Genomic DNA, 18,363 nt, shown 5'->3' with positions numbered 1-18,363 from the left:
TGCACTAAAAACTGACCATCGAAAATTTGACCCGATTACATTACTAACTTTCCTTCCTATAGGATAAGGAAAGTAAAAATGTAGGATAGTAACAGTATACCTACCTAGGTATTAGGTAGAAGATAGGTAGGTCTATAGATACCTAGCCACTTTAAAAGTTTACTTTTACGTCGCTTTTTATGATGCCTAACTAATTGAACAGTAAAGTTACAAGTTGGTATTATACCTACATAGGCAGGTACACACAGCTACTGGGTACCTAACATTTACATCTAGGTAGGTAGATAGTTAGGTTAGGTGCAGGCTCCTACATTTTTATGTACTTACATAAAAGGTATAATATAACTTTTCATGTACATTCATTCTATCTGTTTGAAAATTTCCTCCCTTTTAAAATTTTACTTTTTGCATTTACTCTACCTTTTAGCGTAATTGATTTTTTAAAAGGGACTTTTTAGTATTTATTGGTAGTAAAAGTAGGTAGGTATACCTATCTACCTATCTCTGTATTCACAGAAGAAGGATAAAAGCTAGGAGGAAGTGGAAGGAAACGAAATGACAAAAAAGAAAGGAGGAGGAAGCAGAAAAAAGAAGAATAGGTACTAAGAAAAAGGAGTAAGGAAAGAAAACGAAACGGGAATAAAAGGAGGGAAACGAGAAGAAAAGGGAAGAATATTGAATTGAATATTGAAAATGATAACTTTTTATTTGTACAATAGATCAGTTGCGCTTACTTGGGTGATGTTTCAAAGTCATAGAGGAGGAATAATAAAGGAAGGACGGACTAAAAATGAGGACCAACACTGAATTTTTCTTTTTCTTCTACGACTTCCAGGTACCGAAATAAATCGATTTAAAAAATACCGGTACATACTACGGGATGGGCATGCTACGACACAGGCCACATGCGTCTAATGTAGTAGTTGTTCCATTGCTACGAAATAAAAACGGCGGTGGGACACTCATCTTTTTTTTTTTAATAAATAAAATAAAAATAAAAGGATCAATTCGAGGGAACTTTAGGAAACCATTCACCTACTAATTTTATTACAAAAAAGTTCAGGGCTTGTTCATTTCAGGGAATTGAAATTCTTTACTCAAGTTGCCTAGTCTAGTTACCCACAATAATTTAGGTCAATGTTAAACCTATGTAAATTTTTAGGTAGTTAGGCAGGGACCCACGTATACGCAGGTACATAGGCAGGTATTTGTAAGTAAAAGAAAAGGACGATATAAAGAAAAAGAGGAAGAACAAAGAAGCAGAAGGAGAAGAAGAAATCTTAAAGTTCAAGTTCTTTGCGTTGTAAAATATTACCACATGACATAACAATTTACTTCACAATTTACTTGAATGTCACTGTCAGTAGGGTGCATTTTCGCTATCTTATTACTTAGTTTGTCATAAAGTGCGTGTTACTAGTGGCGGAGCCTAAACATTATGCATGTGGTTCTTTCAGCATTTAGACGGCTGAAATTTTGTACACAGTACCATTTATCTCATAAATTAAAAAAATTTCAAGAGTCACAATGAGCATATTAAAGTTTTTTTTTTTTTCAAGATTCACAATGAGTCTTATTGAAATCTTAAGAACCTTATCTGTTTGGGATAAAGTTCGCCCCGTCCGGGAATCGATCCCTTAACCCAGCGCTTATAAGGCAGTCAGTCGAACTAGCGAGCTACCCTATATACAAACTGACCAAGCTGACTTCAACCATTCTTTGGATAGTACCTAATTCAAAGCCCGTGATTCTAAAAATTGACCATTGAAACTCTGTCTAAACTCGAATGAATCAGTTGCGCTTACTTGGGTGATCTTTCCAAGTCATAGAGCAGGAAAAATGAGGACCTACGGAATTTTTCTTTTTCTTCCACGACTTCTAGATACCGAGATAAATCGATCTAAAAAATACCGGTAAATCGTAAAGTTTGACGTCACGGCATACGCTCCCGCCAATAATAGTAGTAGCCTACTGCTGGAGTAAAGGGACTTTTCAGACCTATGCGAGCAGTATAAATAAGCACTATTATTATTATTATTATTATTATTATCCTAAATAGATAAGAGTTCTCGAAACGGCTGGTTTTCTTCCATCCTGTTCTATCTTCAACTCCGGAAAGAGAAGGACCTACCTATGTTGTTACAGTTCTGTCTTTCAAACCTAATCAACTCCAACCCCTAAATTTCAGCTCAACTCCATACACAAAAAGCCCACTCCGAGGCTTAGGTGTAGGGGCAAACAGAGATAAAGGATGGGTTAAGCTTCTACGAATCTCTTCTTTCAGGCTCGTAAAGCATTGGACGAAGTCCGAAAACTCATCACGGAAAACACCAAAGCGATCGCCAGTCTAAACGTCAAACTGGGCAAAGTAAAAACCAACCGACATGACCTCCTACTATCCGTGAAAACAAACAAGATTAACATTGGACTGATCAGAGGAAATCTAGACATGGTGGATGTGATTGATACACAACCGAGTAGATCTGCCCTGGATAGTGACCCTCAGGCTACTGCTCAATTCAACAGGGAATTCATTGAGTAAGTTAAAAAATGTGTGTTCACCGCCGTTTTTATTTTGTAGCAATGAAACAACTGCTACATTAGACTCCTGTGGTCTGTGTCCTAGTATGCCTCTCATCAGATGGGCGAGAAGAGACACAATATTTCCCATTTAGGTGCGTAGAACTATTTGCAATCGAAAAACGAGTACAATTTTTTGTCGATGGTGGGAAAGACTATTGAAAACTGCTGGGAAATCTTAGAAACAACTTAATTACCTTAGAAGAAAAAGTCATTTAAGTGTTACATATTTAATTGTTAGCGCTTGCCAGAAATTGACTATTATGCCCGTCAGTCACTCTCAGACCATCTTAAAGTGTGTGGCGGAGAAAGCTCAAGACCGAGGTCTATCAGACTTTCAGACGGACCTAGGTCTGTCAGACTTTCAGACAGACCTAGGTCTGTCAGATGGTCTGAGCGTTAGTGGCGGGCATTAGGTCATCCTACCCAATACCTAATACAATAGCACTACTGTTACAACTGTTGCATCCTAAAATCTCATTTATTTCAGCATTGAAATTGACTACACACTTCTACAGAATAGAAGAGATCTGATGGATATTGAGCTGGACCACGCTGAAGAAAAGGAAGTGCTCCTGAGGGAAGATATGATAACCAAGGAGTTGAAAGTGGAAAGTCACAGACCCGCCAAAGGAGACGTAAGTTGATTTTCGTCCGAAACTTCATCAATAGTCCCAGTTGTGTTCTCGGAACGGCTGGCTTTCTCCCATTCTGTCTTCCTAAAGCATTGATTTCATTGGGGACTGAGGTTATCCTCATCGACATAAAAAAATGGAGTCAGGAAGACCATTTGTTCAAGCTTAAACAAATTGACTTCTTGAAAATCTAAAGCTGTGTCACACATGGTCGACGGCAATCGATCAAAATCGACTGAAACCGTCCACACTGACTCGACAAATAGATTCACCGCGTCGAATCGTCGATTGACGGCGTCGACTATGTATGGACACAGCTTCCTCCTGGAAGGTTCTGTAGTCTTAGGGAGGTTATATATTTATTGTATACTAACTTATATAGGTATAATAGATCAGTTGCGCTTACTTGTGTGATGTTTCAAAGTCATAGAGCAGAAAAAATGAGGAACAACGGAATTCTTTATTCCCAATATAATGTTTAAGTCACCCATCCATTTATTGGCCTTCCTCGGCGTAGCTTAACATAGGTATAGGTTAAATTTATCTAGAGTAAAAGCTTGTTTGTTTTACTTACTGAAGCTGAATTCAAAGTACCTTATCTGCTAGAGTGCCAAAAACAAAAGAACAGTCGCCTTCTTTGGCTGTAAATTTAAGAAAGGCTAAACTAATTCTAGAGAAGTTCAATTTTCAAACATAAAAACTTTGTCGACGTACGAAGGATATAAAAGAGATCGTTCTACCTCCATCATCTTTTATACTTTTATTTAGAGCTATTGGTATCTAATTACCTAGCAATTCATTATACTTCTATTTAATTTATTTATAAATTTATATCTTTATGGGTAATCCCATTATGCACATTTTTCCTATTCAAACTTCATTACTCTCGAGTCTAGAGCAAATACTCGTACAGTCCCATGAAAGCAAGACTCACGTGTATTGTGGTAGTAGTGCAAGCTGTGCATATTGAAATATTGGTTTTTACCGAGATCATTATGGTAGGTTAAATTTATCTAGAGTAAAAGCTTGTTTGTTTTACTTACTGAAGCTGAATTCAAAGTACCTTATCTGCTAGAGTGCCAAAAACGAAAGAACAGTCGCCTTCTTTGGCTGTAAATTTAAGAAAGGCTAAACTAATTCTAGAGAAGTTCAACTTTCAAACTTAAAAACTTTGTCGACGTACGAAGGATATAAAAGAGATCGTTCTACCTCCATCATCTTTTATACTTTTATTTATAGCTATTGGTATCTAATTACCTAGCAATTCATTATACTTCTATTTAATTTATTTATATCTTTATGGGTAATCCCATTATGCACATTTTCCTATTCAAACTTCATTACTCTCGAGTCTAGAGCAAATACAGTCCCATGAAAGCAAGACTCACGTGTATTGTGGTGGTAGTAGTGCAAGCTGTGCATATTGAAATATTGGTTTTTACCGAGATCATTATGTAGTGAGATAATAAATTGAATCGTATAGGTACGATGTATTTGAGATCTCTACAATGATTGACATTGAAAAGGCCACCCAAAGCAGTGCAGGATTGCAATAGGAATGGTGTTCTGCTGTGATGCACACTAAACTCTCGAATAGTTTGTCCGATTTGGATGAAATTTGGCACAATTGTTCAAGACATAAAGGAAATTTTCCCCTTTTAATTTTCGAGCCTTCGGAGGGGCCCGTAGGGGGCTTTTTCTGAGTAGGTTCTACAGTTCACTGAACCACCAGTTATAATTAATTGGAGATGAGAAAGAGTTTTTTTTTTGTTCATCTGGTTTTCCAAGTACCTATAGAGTTGTAAACTGTACTACCCATAAATGTCTAGAAAACAGCTGCATCTTATTCAAATTCTTCAGATAGTTCCATTTATATTTCTTTTTACTGATTAATCTATCATAATAGTGGAGATGAGAAAAAGTTTTTTTTTTTTTTTTTTTTTTTTTTTTTTATCTGGTTTTCCAAGTACCTATAGAGTTGTAAACTGTACTACCCATAAATGTCTAGAAAACAGCTGCATCTTATTCAAGTTCTTCAGATATTTCCATTTATATTTCTTTTTACTGATTAATCTATCATAATAGCACATCGAATGTGGTTTACGTAACTTATAAACTGTGTATAAGCTCTAGTAGCATCTAAGTGAGGATAGCAATCTCCATCAGACGTTAAATGTAACATGGAACAGTCTTCAAGGTCAAAGTATGACCGTTAATGTATAGCTTTGAAATCAGCCCATCATTATAATTGCTATTAACAATACCAACCTATTTCCTGACGTAGAAGTACCTAAGTACCTTTCACTACATGCAAATATACATATCTAGTGTCTGAGAGACTTGCCCATTTTCAATGCTAAAAAGAGGAGAAAGGTTCGGTGGTAGTAACGTTGGTACTTATTATTTATTTTATTTTAATTATTATTTTTAATCGTCGTGTTTTTTTTATAAAAATAAATTTAAAACGCCCTGTTCCCATTCTCATCCTTCGCGATTTCGTGTTTAAATTTTCCATGACTCATTCAATCAATGTAACATCAGACGTTAAATGTAACATGGAACAGTCTTCAAGGTCAAAGTATGACCGTTAATGTATAGCTTTGAAATCAGCCCATCATTATAAACATTGCTATTAACAATACCAACCTATTTCCTGACGTAGAAGTACCTAAGTACCTTTCACTACACGCAAATATCTGGTGTCTGAGAGACTTGCCCATTTTCAATGCTAAAGAGAGAAGAAAGGTTCGGTGGTAGTAACGTTGGTACTTATTATTTATTTTATTTTAATTATTATTTTTAATCATCGTGTTTTTTTTATAAAAATAAATTTAAAACGCCCTGTTCCCATTCTCATCCTTCGCGATTTCGTGTTTAAATTTTCCATGACTCATTCAATGTACCCAAATATAAATGGTTGATGTTCAGAAAGTGATGAATGGTCTATCATTATCTTGTAGTTCTTGGATCTTTACATGAAGATTATCCGTGTGCAAATTACAACCCCATTACCATGGTTGGTAGGTACTTAAAAATCAAGATCAAATGACCCAGGATCACGTAAAAGAGTAACACGCAATTTTTATGACCTTGTCTGGTGTCGAACCTCGAACTTTGGCTTTGCAGAACGACTGACAACTGCGGGGTCAATACCTAGTTGGAGAGAATATTAGATATTGCTAAGTAGGTATATTGGACTTAGAAATTAGGTACGGATCAAAACAAAAATACCAGAATTCGCTGAAATATTTGCATTCGAAATATGACTGCAAAATTTGATCTTATTGGTGTTTTCATAATTATGAGCCTAACTAATTTGTGACGACATTTCACGGTTGATTTATTCGAACATGCGTCTTTCGTTGTTCTCGTGTTTCCGTTGAATGGTAGATATTGTCCTAGGCAATAATTTCGCCCTTTCTACTTTCTTGTCTTATTGTAGATTAAGTTTTAACCAAAAAAGAGTACATATTTTCAAATAAATGACATAAAAAAGGAAAATAAATAAGGAGTGAAATAATATTGCAGCTCTCTGTTGGGACTCGAACAGGCAAAACTCTATTGAACAGTTGGCTTTGAAGTCACTATACCACGGGTATTACCAGGTTTGCATGCGAGGAACTAGGAATATTGTTGGCTCGTCGCAGCACAACGTAGTTTATGCTCTCATTCTAAAGTTATATATTTTTGCAAATAGGATTTCCTGCTGAAATAACAAATATGATGAAAATAAATTCTCATTTGTCATACGTGTGTGGGGTATCTTCGGTGTGTTCATATTTTTGTAGTAACGTCATACCGAATCAACTGGAAGCCGGACTAGTAGAGGTCTAAGTCTAGCTAGAACTTTCCAGCTGACGTTCAAATCTGAATAGAATTCTAACCACACGGATAAAAGCTCAATTAAGATAAGAAAATTAGGGAATTGAAAAGAAAGAAAAAAGAGAAAAATGGAAAGTTATATTGGAAAATTAAGTTGCTCTTCTAGCTATCGGGCAAAGATCTGTCTGTAGTACTGGATTTCTTTTCATGTTATGGATCCCATTTTGTTTGTTTCATATGGAAAAGATTAATATTAATCTTGTTTTTATTTTAAATATCTAATGATAGTACCTATACCTAACAACAAAAATATGGAGAATATGAAGATCCTAAAAAATTCTGGAACACTTGCAACACAGTCACTGAACACTGAAGAGTTGACACTCGGGCTCATTATAACACTCCTCTACTCTTGAAACAAAATTGTCAAAACTCAAGGCTGTGACCGAGGTGGTAATTGGTACTAGTCGTCTTTCGTTGTTCTCGTGTTTCCGTTGAATGGTAGATATTGTCCTAGGCAATAATTTCGCCCTTTCTACTTTCTTGTCTTATTGTATACGTAGATTAAGTTTTAACCAAAAAAGAGTACATATTTTCAAATAAATGACATAAAAAAGGAAAATAAATAAGGAGTGAAATAATATTGCAGCTCTCTGTTGGGACTCGAACAGGCAAAACTCTATTGAACAGTTGGCTTTGAAGTCACTATACCACGGGTATTACCAGGTTTGCATGCGAGGAACTAGGAATATTGTTGGCTCGTCGCAGCACAACGTAGTTTATGCTCTCATTCTAAAGTTATATATTTTTGCAAATAGGATTTCCTGCTGAAATAACAAATATGATGAAAATAAATTCTCATTTGTCATACGTGTGTGGGGTATCTTCGGTGTGTTCATATTTTTGTAGTAACGTCATACCGAATCAACTGGAAGCCGGACTAGTAGAGGTCTAAGTCTAGCTAGAACTTTCCAGCTGACGTTCAAATCTGAATAGAATTCTAACCACACGGATAAAAGCTCAATTAAGATAAGAAAATTAGGGAATTGAAAAGAAAGAAAAAAGAGAAAAATGGAAAGTTATATTGGAAAATTAAGTTGCTCTTCTAGCTATCGGGCAAAGATCTGTCTGTAGTACTGGATTTCTTTTCATGTTATGGATCCCATTTTGTTTGTTTCATATGGAAAAGATTAATATTAATCTTGTTTTTATTTTAAATATCTAATGATAGTACCTATACCTAACAACAAAAATATGGAGAATATGAAGATCCTAAAAAATTCTGGAACACTTGCAACACAGTCACTGAACACTGAAGAGTTGACACTCGGGCTCATTATAACACTCCTCTACTCTTGAAACAAAATTGTCAAAACTCAAGGCTGTGACCGAGGTGGTAATTGGTACTAGTCGCACAATCCACAGACCCTGGGTTGAGTCTCCGTCGGAGGAAGAGCTACAGATAGAATTTGGAGGAAATGCTGGGTTTATTGTTTGAATTGTGTAATCATGTTTGTATTTTAATTGTTTTGTTCTTTCTGTTTTTTCTGGTACTAGTCGCACAATCCACAGACCCTGGGTTGAGTCTCCGTCGGAGGAAGAGCTACAGATAGAATTTGGAGGAAATGCTGGGTTTGTTGTTTGAATTGTGTAATCATGTTTGTATTTTAATTGTTTTGTTCTTTCTGTTATCTTCACAATTGATTTTAGTTCAAGACTCCAGATTTGGTATTGAACTTAACAAGTACATACGAGATTTTTGTTATTGTCTCCCGTTAATAAAGATCGGAGTAAACAATAACAAATGCATTAGCTTGTTTTGACATCTCAGCCATGTAAATAAGCTGTCACTTCGGTTTCGTCGAAAATACACACGAGCAAGAAGCTAGTTGACCATTTTGCAAATTTCTATTTTTGTCGCAGAACTTTGTTATTTTCTTTATTTATTTTCTATACAGTGCCAAAATTTTCACCCTGAAATCAAACTTTGATCTCTACTGTACTGTGAGATGTCATTCTGGGTTAATATTCTTGTGGACATTCAAATGACGTGAAATAACAGCGCTCTTTTTTCACATGCCAATTTTAGTTATTTTCCTTGATTCCTCAGACTAAGTTGGTTCGTTATCTCATTTATTTTCATTCTTTAAAGTCCGAGTATTTTTACTTTCCATTTCCCGGCCATGGTCACCAATAGCTAGATAGCGAGTTAGTTAGGTACAGTGGGTTTTACACACTGCACTCAGTATTGTGTAGGTCCAATGTTAAGCTCGTGAATCGTGTCTATCGTCCTAACAAATGTCGTTCTAATAGTTCACTCTTCACTCTTGACCACTTGAACTCCCGACTCCCGGGGACACCACGAGCTCCAAACAATTAGCGAAATTAATCATCATTCCAATGAATAGAAATTGAATTTGCCTACTCCTTCGCATTGTGACGTCTCAAGACTTGGAACAATTATGCCGTGTTACGTCATGTTAACCTGGGACACGAGGAGTCGGGAATAGTTGTTCTCGTTAGTTCAAGTGAAACGGTCAGACCAAACCAGTGGTTCGCCTACTAACACTTACTTCTCAGTCCAAACAACGTGCTCAAGGCTACACGTCGTTCGCGCTAATTTTTTGCGTTATTTTCGTCAAGTACCGTGATTAAAAAAGTGACACTTTTGGTGCCGAATAAGCGGTGTCAAAAAATTGTGCCACTTAGACTTACCGAATTATATCCGGATGTTTAGTTTTTACCGTGTGTTCTCCTCTGAACACTATTCTTCGACAACAGAAGCATCCCGGAAACATCATCCCTTGCATATAATAGGACTTTGTTCAAAAACCAAGTCAACATTGTCAAAGTCTAAGAACATTTAGGCCTCGAATTTTTCAAAACCGCCGGTGTTCAATTTTATTCCTTCTACGGAAAATATACACATCCACGAACTATCTAGTTCGTGAACTTATTCATTGGTATCCGATTTTGGGATTTGATTGAAAAATCAACTTCAGGAAACTCATTTTCTGCAATATCAATTCTCGTACCAAAAATCCCATAGCAACTTGGATTGGGTTACTACAAGTGAGTTTTTATAAATAATGCTTTTTTTTCCTATGAAATATTAAATCCATTTTTTTTTTTCTGAACTCGCAAATTTCGGAAATGACATTCAAAATATTTTATTTTGAATTTACAACATACTTGGCAGATATTTTTCAATCACGATTCAATGGAACATAATGATTGATTAATATTCCGTCATCCGTCTTGGTCCATTTTCTTTTCATGGAACTGGATGAATAAATATCCATTCACTGAAATTAATTAATTTAATCACGTCCACTGTCTTAATAAATCGGCAAATTAATCAAATAAACAGAGGTAAAGGAACTTTGCTGGACATTGGGTTGTTTTGTTTGTTAAAATAATGTATACCATCCTACGATTTTTAGTCTTTCACGAAGAATATTTTCAAAACCTAGTGGGTGTTTTTTTCTGCTTCTAGAAAATAAAAATTTAGTCCATTCGCTAAAGAAAGCTAAATTAATATTATGAAAGATAAATTTAAAATGAAATGTATTCTACTGTTACATTTTACAAGGATTTGCACTTTATCTCTTGCACCGATCTAAGTTTTGCCAAGGCTCTCTCAAGATGTATCTTTTATTGACTGAAATTATCTTGAAAACTATTTTTTTTTTTTTTTTACTTTCACTTTTACTTTGTTTTTACGAATTTTGAAATTAATTTTTCCGTCTTTCTTTTGTGTGCCCTCAGGAACATGAGAAAGTTCATTTGGTTGGTTGGCTAGTGTAAACAAAAACTACCCGCTCCCCCTGAAGTGTGTGCTCCGAAAAATTGCGGGTACAATGTTTCGGAACATCACAATCATCCTCGCCTTTTTAGTGACAAATGCTCTTTGCTCTTCCGCGTCAGAACACACAGAAAAACTTCCGCCTCCCTGTGATAAGTAAGTATTCAGCATGATTCGCTTTTACCTGGTCTTGAAATCTCTATTTCTCTATTATTTGTTAGTGTGTAGGAGATCTTGTTACTTTTTAGCCACTTTTGAAAAGATTGAACTTGAAATCTCTATTTCTCTCTATTTGTTAGTGTGTAGGAGATATAATCTTGTAACTTTTTAATAGATTGACTAGAAACTTTTGTATCTTAGAAGACAATAGAACATTGTCTCATAATATTCACTTTAAAGTTTTACAATTTTATTATTATGTTAAACTACTAAATTAATAAATAGGTAATGCACTGTTTTTGACTTATGTAATGTAAATGTTTACATGGCCTTATGTAGGTACTCTATACTGTTCAGGTTGCGAAACTTTACCAAGAACTTTTGAAATTGAGATTAACCAAATAAAAAAAAAATCGCTTTTTCAATGTACCCAAATATAAATGGTTGATGTTCAGAAAGTGATGAATGGTCTATCATTATCTTGTAGTTCTTGGATCTTTACATGAAGATTATCCGTGTGCAAATTACAACCCCATTACCATGGTTGGTAGGTACTTAAAAATCAAGATCAAATGACCCAGGATCACGTAAAAGAGTAACACGCAATTTTTATGACCTTGTCTGGTGTCGAACCTCGAACTTTGGCTTTGCAGAACGACTGACAACTGCGGGGTCAATACCTAGTTGGAGAGAATATTAGATATTGCTAAGTAGGTATATTGGACTTAGAAATTAGGTACGGATCAAAACAAAAATACCAGAATTCGCTGAAATATTTGCATTCGAAATATGACTGCAAAATTTGATCTTATTGGTGTTTTCATAATTATGAGCCTAACTAATTTGTGACGACATTTCACGGTTGATTTATTCGAACATGCGTCTTTCGTTTACAATTTTATTATTATGTTAAACTACTAAATTAATAAATAGGTAATGCACTGTTTTTGACTTATGTAATGTAAATGTTTACATGGCTTTATGTAGGTACTCTATACTGTTCAGGTTGCGAAATTTTACCAAGAACTTTTGAAATTGAGATTAACCAAATAAAAAAAAATCGCTTGTGCTCTGTTTTTACGATTCCTTGACCTTGATAGTGAATTGCCAGTAAGTGAAAGGCTAACTGCAAGTTAAGTTCCAACAGGTGTGCATTGAGGGAGTTGTTTGTATTCTGGACTCAGGTAGCAGTAATGCAGTTTGTAAACTAATCTGGTCTTGAACCGTCTTGGTAGCTTGGTTAGATGAGAAAACAGAATTGGCTCAACATAAAGGTCCTGGTAGTTTAGAAATATTTCCATTTTCAAGTTTGGTTCAGATATAAGACGACTCATGAACTTATTTCTTTTTTCTTATAGTACCTATATGTTTTTTATTACATAAAGTTTCAACCCATCACTTGGAAAACCGGTTTTTATGATCTAAATTATTTCTCCTTTTTGACATCCTGTAAAGTCTCACCAAACAGTGGGCAGTGGACTTCTCCTGCCTAACATAATAGCCTGACCACATCTGCATCTAAGAACCTTGAATTTCTTTTAAAAACCACCAGCAAGTCCAATAGAACTGTCTCCTTAGAAATACAACCGCTGTCATACCAATGTTTCGATTGTAAAACTGATTATAAACTGGTTTGCCTGAACATTTCATATTGCATATTGATGGGAGCCAGCCAGCTAGTGACAGACTGACAGTATTAAAGGGCATTTTCATTAGTTTGATAATTATAATTGACAGGGTACCTCAGAAGGAAAAGTCCGTTTTTATCGCTTGCTGGAAGTTGGCTCGAAAGTTTGACCTGATGAGAGTCCTTGTAAAATATTACAAGAGGAACTTATACTGTTGTTTCTGTTTAAACCACATGGTTTCAGATTATAAAGCCCATCTATCCATAGGCTTCATTTCATACAACCACTTTAAAATTGTTTGAAAAATACCCAACGATTTAAATTTGAAGGTATTGCATCGCTTTGGATAAGCTGTTTTGAAATCCCCTAGTAATCTTAATTGAGCTCTCTTCTCTCTGGGTCAATACCTATTCGATAATCTCGAACTTTCAAAAATCCAAACATGAGATTATTTATTTATATTTCCGTCTAATTAGGATTGAGAGGTTATCTTAGGGCAGGGGCCAATAGTGTTGTGCCCACATCAACACATTATATTATCTGTCTTTTTTTTTATTCTGATAAGGAAAGTAGGAAACTTTGGTACCTGCATAGTGCATATCTCGTTTTTTCTTTCTAATCAAAATTATGCTACATTTTTCATTCATTTTCCTTGGTTTTAAAGTTCCCGGTGATTACTGATATTAATATATTATATTCTTTTTTCCACTCATTAAATTCTTGGTATTTTCCAATTAAAATAGCCAAGTTCATCTTGAAAATTTCATTTCTTATCTCCTAGCTAGAAGTAAATATTCTTAAACTGAAATCATCATGATCAAATTTGGAGGTGGTTTTGAAATTCGAAACGAGCTTTGAAAATACAGCAAATAAGTCAAAAATTGTCCTTGTTTTGAAAGAAAAAATAAATAAGATGAAGAATACTAAATTAGTGCCAAATTTTATGTCCGCCAATGAAACAAAAAACGTCATTCACAGAAACATAGAATATAGACGAAATCTTGACACAAATGTTTTCTTGTTTTTGTTCGAAATGTTCTACCGTCTGCAAAACATCATTTTTAGGAATGAATGAATTTCAATTAATGAATGGCATAAACAGCTTCACAGAAACATAGAATATAGACGAAATCTTGACACAAATGTTTTCTTGTTTTTGTTCGAAATGTTCTACCGTCTGCAAAACATCATGTTTAGGAATGAATGAATTTCAATTAATGAATGGCATAAACAGAATTGATTTTAGTTCAAGACTCCAGATTTGGTATTGAACTTAACAAGTACATACGAGATTTTTGTTATTGTCTCCCGTTAATAAAGATCGGAGTAAACAATAACAAATGCATTAGCTTGTTTTGACATCTCAGCCATGTAAATAAGCTGTCACTTCGGTTTCGTCGAAAATACACACGAGCAAGAAGCTAGTTGACCATTTTGCAAATTTCTATTTTTTTGTCTCCCGTTAATAAAGATCGGAGTAAACAATAACAAATGCATTAGCTTGTTTTGACATCTCAGCCATGTAAATAAGCTGTCACTTTGGTTTCGTCGAAAATACACACGAGCAAGAAGCTAGTTGACCATTTTGCAAATTTCTATTTTAGTCGCAGAACTTTGTTATTTTCTTTATTTATTTTCTATACAGTGCCAAAATTTTCACCCTGAAATCAAACTTTGATCTCTACTGTACTGTGAGATGTCATTCTGGGTTAATATTCTTGTGGACATTCAAATGACGTGAAATAACAGCGCTCTTTTTTCACATGCCAATTTTAGTTATTTTCCTTGATTCCTCAGACTAAGTTGGTTCGTTATCTCATTTATTTTCATTCTTTAAAGTCCGAGTATTTTTACTTTCCATTTCCCGGCCATGGTCACCAACATAAACAGAATTACAACTAAAGCTTCTGAAGCATAGGATAAACAATATTAAAAATTAAATAGATTCCATCTTCACACTTCTCTCCTCATTTCCATCTCCTCCTTGAATTATCATCAATCATGATAGCTAGGTATACTCTGTATGCAATTTCTAATTGGTTAGGGATTAGGTAACATAGAAATTATCCTCCTACTCATTCATCATTTGTTAAATTTCCTAGAAAATGTCCATTAGTATGAACAGGTCTTGCGTACTAAGAACAGACGTACGAAGTACCGTTGTTCAAGTGATTGCTTAAAAATGGAAACCTATTTGACAATTGCCTGAATATACTCAAACAAGCTAACCATACTAGACTATGTAAGTTTCAATATTGCCGGTTCCAATCTGTTACATACTTGTACTTGTACATACGTGTTCTTACAAGGAAGCCGCACCCCAAACCACTAGACTAGATTCTACATCAATTTGCAATATTGTAATAAAATTCGCTGTTGAGCTACAAACGTTGAAATTTATTTTCTTATGGTTTTATGTTCTACAGTTCTCTATTCGTATCTATGTCTTGGTTGGTTGCTATGAGTTGTCTCTTGTCTTAAGCGTTGACAGTCTTTGGAAGTTTGGTTTGTGTTGGGACAGATGTTTGTATTTCCATACGGGTGACAAGATACTGATCAGATAGGATTACAAAGTACTTTAACATCGACAGTACAGAATGAAACCAAAGGTCTTTTACTTGAACACGTAACAATATATACAGGGTGGTATGGTAGGTACTTGATTTACACTATGTACACCCTGTACACCTTGGGATTACAGAGAGATTTCAAATTGTTTATTCTTGCGGTTTGCGATTACAGAAAAAGTTGATAGTCAAAGTAATTTTTGTAGGTAACAAATATTCAGCATTGTGCTAGTAATCAGACACTGATTGCACGTTCAAACTACTATCTCAGTTTCTATTCCTATTCAATACAAATTTAACTAAATTGCAATGACATCGATCCCCGATTTTACAAGGCCCTGGTGGTTTTATCTCTAGCTTTCTTTTTGACTTTTCTATCAACTTGACAAATTATCAGTTAGAGAAAAAAATATCAAGGCAGAATGTTCTGGTAAAGTGAACTTTTATACAAACGTCAGGGTGATTACGTAGGTATAAGGTTAAAAAGTCCAGAATAATTATGCTGTTTATTTATTTTTAGGAGAAAACCTTTGATATGCAATTAAATGGTCACTTTGGTACGTAGGCAATATAGTGATAAATGACCACAATCTCCCGTTATTTGTGAACAAACTGTGTGCAGATTATAGTCCAAAGTTCTTTTGCAGTAAAAGTGCGCATAAAGGTTTGATTGCTCTTCGGAGTGTCTCACAAAGAGTTGGGTCAGTAACAAATTGTCACGCTCTAAGTGTTTCATTTTGTTCAAATCACGTGGACATAATCAGCAAGAGATAAACTTGTTCAGCAATCAGCAGAGGAAGTCAGGGAGTTATCTTCATTGTACAGTAGAATTCAACCACTTCTAACAATGTGGTTTATCTCAGGTGAATGTTAAAGATCAGATGGATGCTACAAAGAAGAAAAGTTATTATGAATTCTTAATGAACGTTGAAAGGTTTCAACCCTGAAGTAATCAGCACACTATTCAGATAGATTAGTGTGATATTGTCTAGCAAAATATTTTGCAAAGTCTAGACGTGTTTCATACGCATCCGTTCAACTTTGTTGTATAATTAAGCTGCAACTCCAAATTAGTTTTGTATTCAATCCGTAAAAAAACGTGTCTAAATAGTACTTGAAACGAAAATTAACGTAAATTAACAAAAGCAGTAATGATAGGAAATGTATCGAGCGTGCTGGGAGGCGCGCGAACGTCATGTTTTCGAAGTGACGCCCCGTACATGATTACATGAATGGAAAAAAAAGACATGGCATGCAAGTACAGACTCTGGTCGATTTCTTTTGTTCAGATTTTTCGACATTGCAAAAAACTCCTTTTCAACATTTTAAGTTTGAAGTTTTTCCTTCTAAATCGTCCACATATCACGGCAGATTGAGGTGCAGTTAAGTACTGTAACTAAGGCAACGTCTGAGAGCCAATTGTAGGTACACCGATTATTTCGTTAGTAAAAAAGACATGGCATGCAAGTACAGACTCTGGTCGATTTCTTTTGTTCAGATTTTTCGACATTGCAAAAAACTCCTTTTCAACATTTCTAGTTTGAAGTTTTTCCTTCTAAATCGTCCACAAAGAGGAAGTCAGGGAGTTATCTTCATTGTACAGTAGAATTCAACCACTTCTAACAATGTGGTTTATCTCAGGTGAATGTTAAAGATCAAATGGATGCTACAAAGAAGAAAAGTTAACTTACTTTGCTACCTTACAAGAAAGCGATTACAAAGATCAACGAAGAAACCATTGGGTGGACCAGATTAAAAACAATGAGTGGAGGGAAGAGAGGGAACATTTGTATTCATTATTCTGGAAAAGCAGGGTTATACGAGTATGAAAAAGTGATCGCTCAAAGATAAGACATGAAGGAAGTTTTTCCTGATTCAAATCTTATTGTTAGCGGAACTCATAGTTCACAGTTGACCCCACTCAAGTGGTTCCAGTATAAATGACCACTAAGTTCAATTGTCCAAGTCAGCCAGCCTGTCACCTTTTCTTTATTGTGATATACTGGCTACTGGCATTAGAAAACGCGAAGTATTGGATGAGTACAACTCACGACTCCTACTACCAATCAAGCTACAAGGCTGCTTGTGTACTACTCAATGAATGCAGCAGCAGGAGCAGGAGTACAGAGCACGGAATACAAACTGCTCACTGTTCATACTCCGTAGTCTCAGAACATGACAACATCGCGAGTGTGATTGGAATTGAGCGAGGATTAGTGTGATATTGTCTAGCAAAATATTTTGCAAAGTCTAGACGTGTTTCATACGCATCCGTTCAACTTTGTTGTATAATTAAGCTGAAAATCCAAATTAGTTTTGTATTCAATCCGTAAAAAACGTGTCTAAATAGTACTTGATGTTCATGTTCGGATAAGTTAAACTTTGTATTGACAAGATCTGCTCTCTTAGATAGAGCAGCTTAACCTCCTAAGTTGTCAAAATGTTCTAATTTAACACTTTTTTTTCTATTAATTTTGTTAGTTGAAATACAAGATTCTAGCAGGTAATTTTGATGTCAATAAAGAGGTAACCATGACAAACTACTATGCTATTATAAAATCATCTTCTTGGTTCCAATTATTGATAATTTTATTGCGTAGGATGGGCTCGATTTTATGACCTCTTGTTTACTAGCCAGAAAAGTGCTGATAGTGGTCCGTGGTCCATATCATCGGATTTTACTTAGCGATGCATAATAAATTATAGCTATCAGTAAGTATAATTAGAGCGGATGTACCTATATTTCGTAGATTGGTCTTATTATAAAATCTTACGGTCACGTGCTCGTTACAATCATTTATTTTGTTTTAATTAACACGAGAAACATTTCATCTGAAACCACAAAGATAAAAAAAGTTGTAGGTACAAGATAAACTTTATACGTTGCCCTGATAACTTTTGTTCTAAAAAGTCCAAGCCAGGTTGATAATGGAATAGAGGTCACTGCGACCCATGCTTGGGTGGGATTGGACCATTGTGCTACCAGTAAATCATTCACTTCATTATCTTTTGCATTCATGGCGAGACTGATGTTTAAAAATAGAAAGTATAATTATAATTAAACACCTCTGAAAGAACGATCTAGAACCAAGACTAATTGAGCAAAGTTTTCTTTAGAAAATTATCGAACTTGAAGCTCCAGAAAATTTTGTTTTCTGTCTGAAACC

At 35.1% G+C, this 18,363-nt stretch overlaps 2 protein-coding genes across 5 annotated transcripts in view; both read left to right on the top strand.

Annotated features, from left to right (window-relative positions):
• Positions 1-4,222, top strand: part of LOC103511942 — a 5,004-nt gene extending 782 nt beyond the window's left edge. The window contains exons 2-4 of the mRNA XM_026825559.1: positions 2,285-2,538; positions 3,071-3,218; positions 4,112-4,222. Of these exons, the coding sequence (XP_026681360.1) occupies positions 2,285-2,538; positions 3,071-3,218; positions 4,112-4,222 (513 nt within the window). The remainder of the gene's footprint in view (positions 1-2,284; positions 2,539-3,070; positions 3,219-4,111) is intronic.
• Positions 4,223-9,548: 5,326 nt separating this feature from the next.
• The window catches only part of LOC103511933 (trehalase), a 32,072-nt gene continuing 23,257 nt past the window's right edge, over positions 9,549-18,363 (top strand). For 2 of the 4 annotated variants that reach the window (XM_008476684.3, XM_008476679.3), the window contains exons 1-2: positions 9,549-10,109; positions 10,806-10,998. In XM_008476684.3, the coding sequence (XP_008474906.1) occupies positions 10,898-10,998 (101 nt within the window). In that variant the 5' untranslated portion in view covers positions 9,549-10,109; positions 10,806-10,897. The remainder of the gene's footprint in view (positions 10,110-10,805; positions 10,999-18,363) is intronic. The other 2 variants (XM_008476685.2, XM_008476682.2) reach the window with 1 other exon arrangement.

The sequence above is a fragment of the Diaphorina citri genome, unplaced genomic scaffold (assembly GCF_000475195.1).
Source record: "Diaphorina citri unplaced genomic scaffold, Diaci psyllid genome assembly version 1.1 scaffold772, whole genome shotgun sequence".
NCBI lineage: Eukaryota > Metazoa > Arthropoda > Insecta > Hemiptera > Psyllidae > Diaphorina > Diaphorina citri.
The sequence above is the reverse complement of the archived record's forward strand: the minus strand, read 5'-3'. Positions and strand labels throughout refer to the sequence as shown.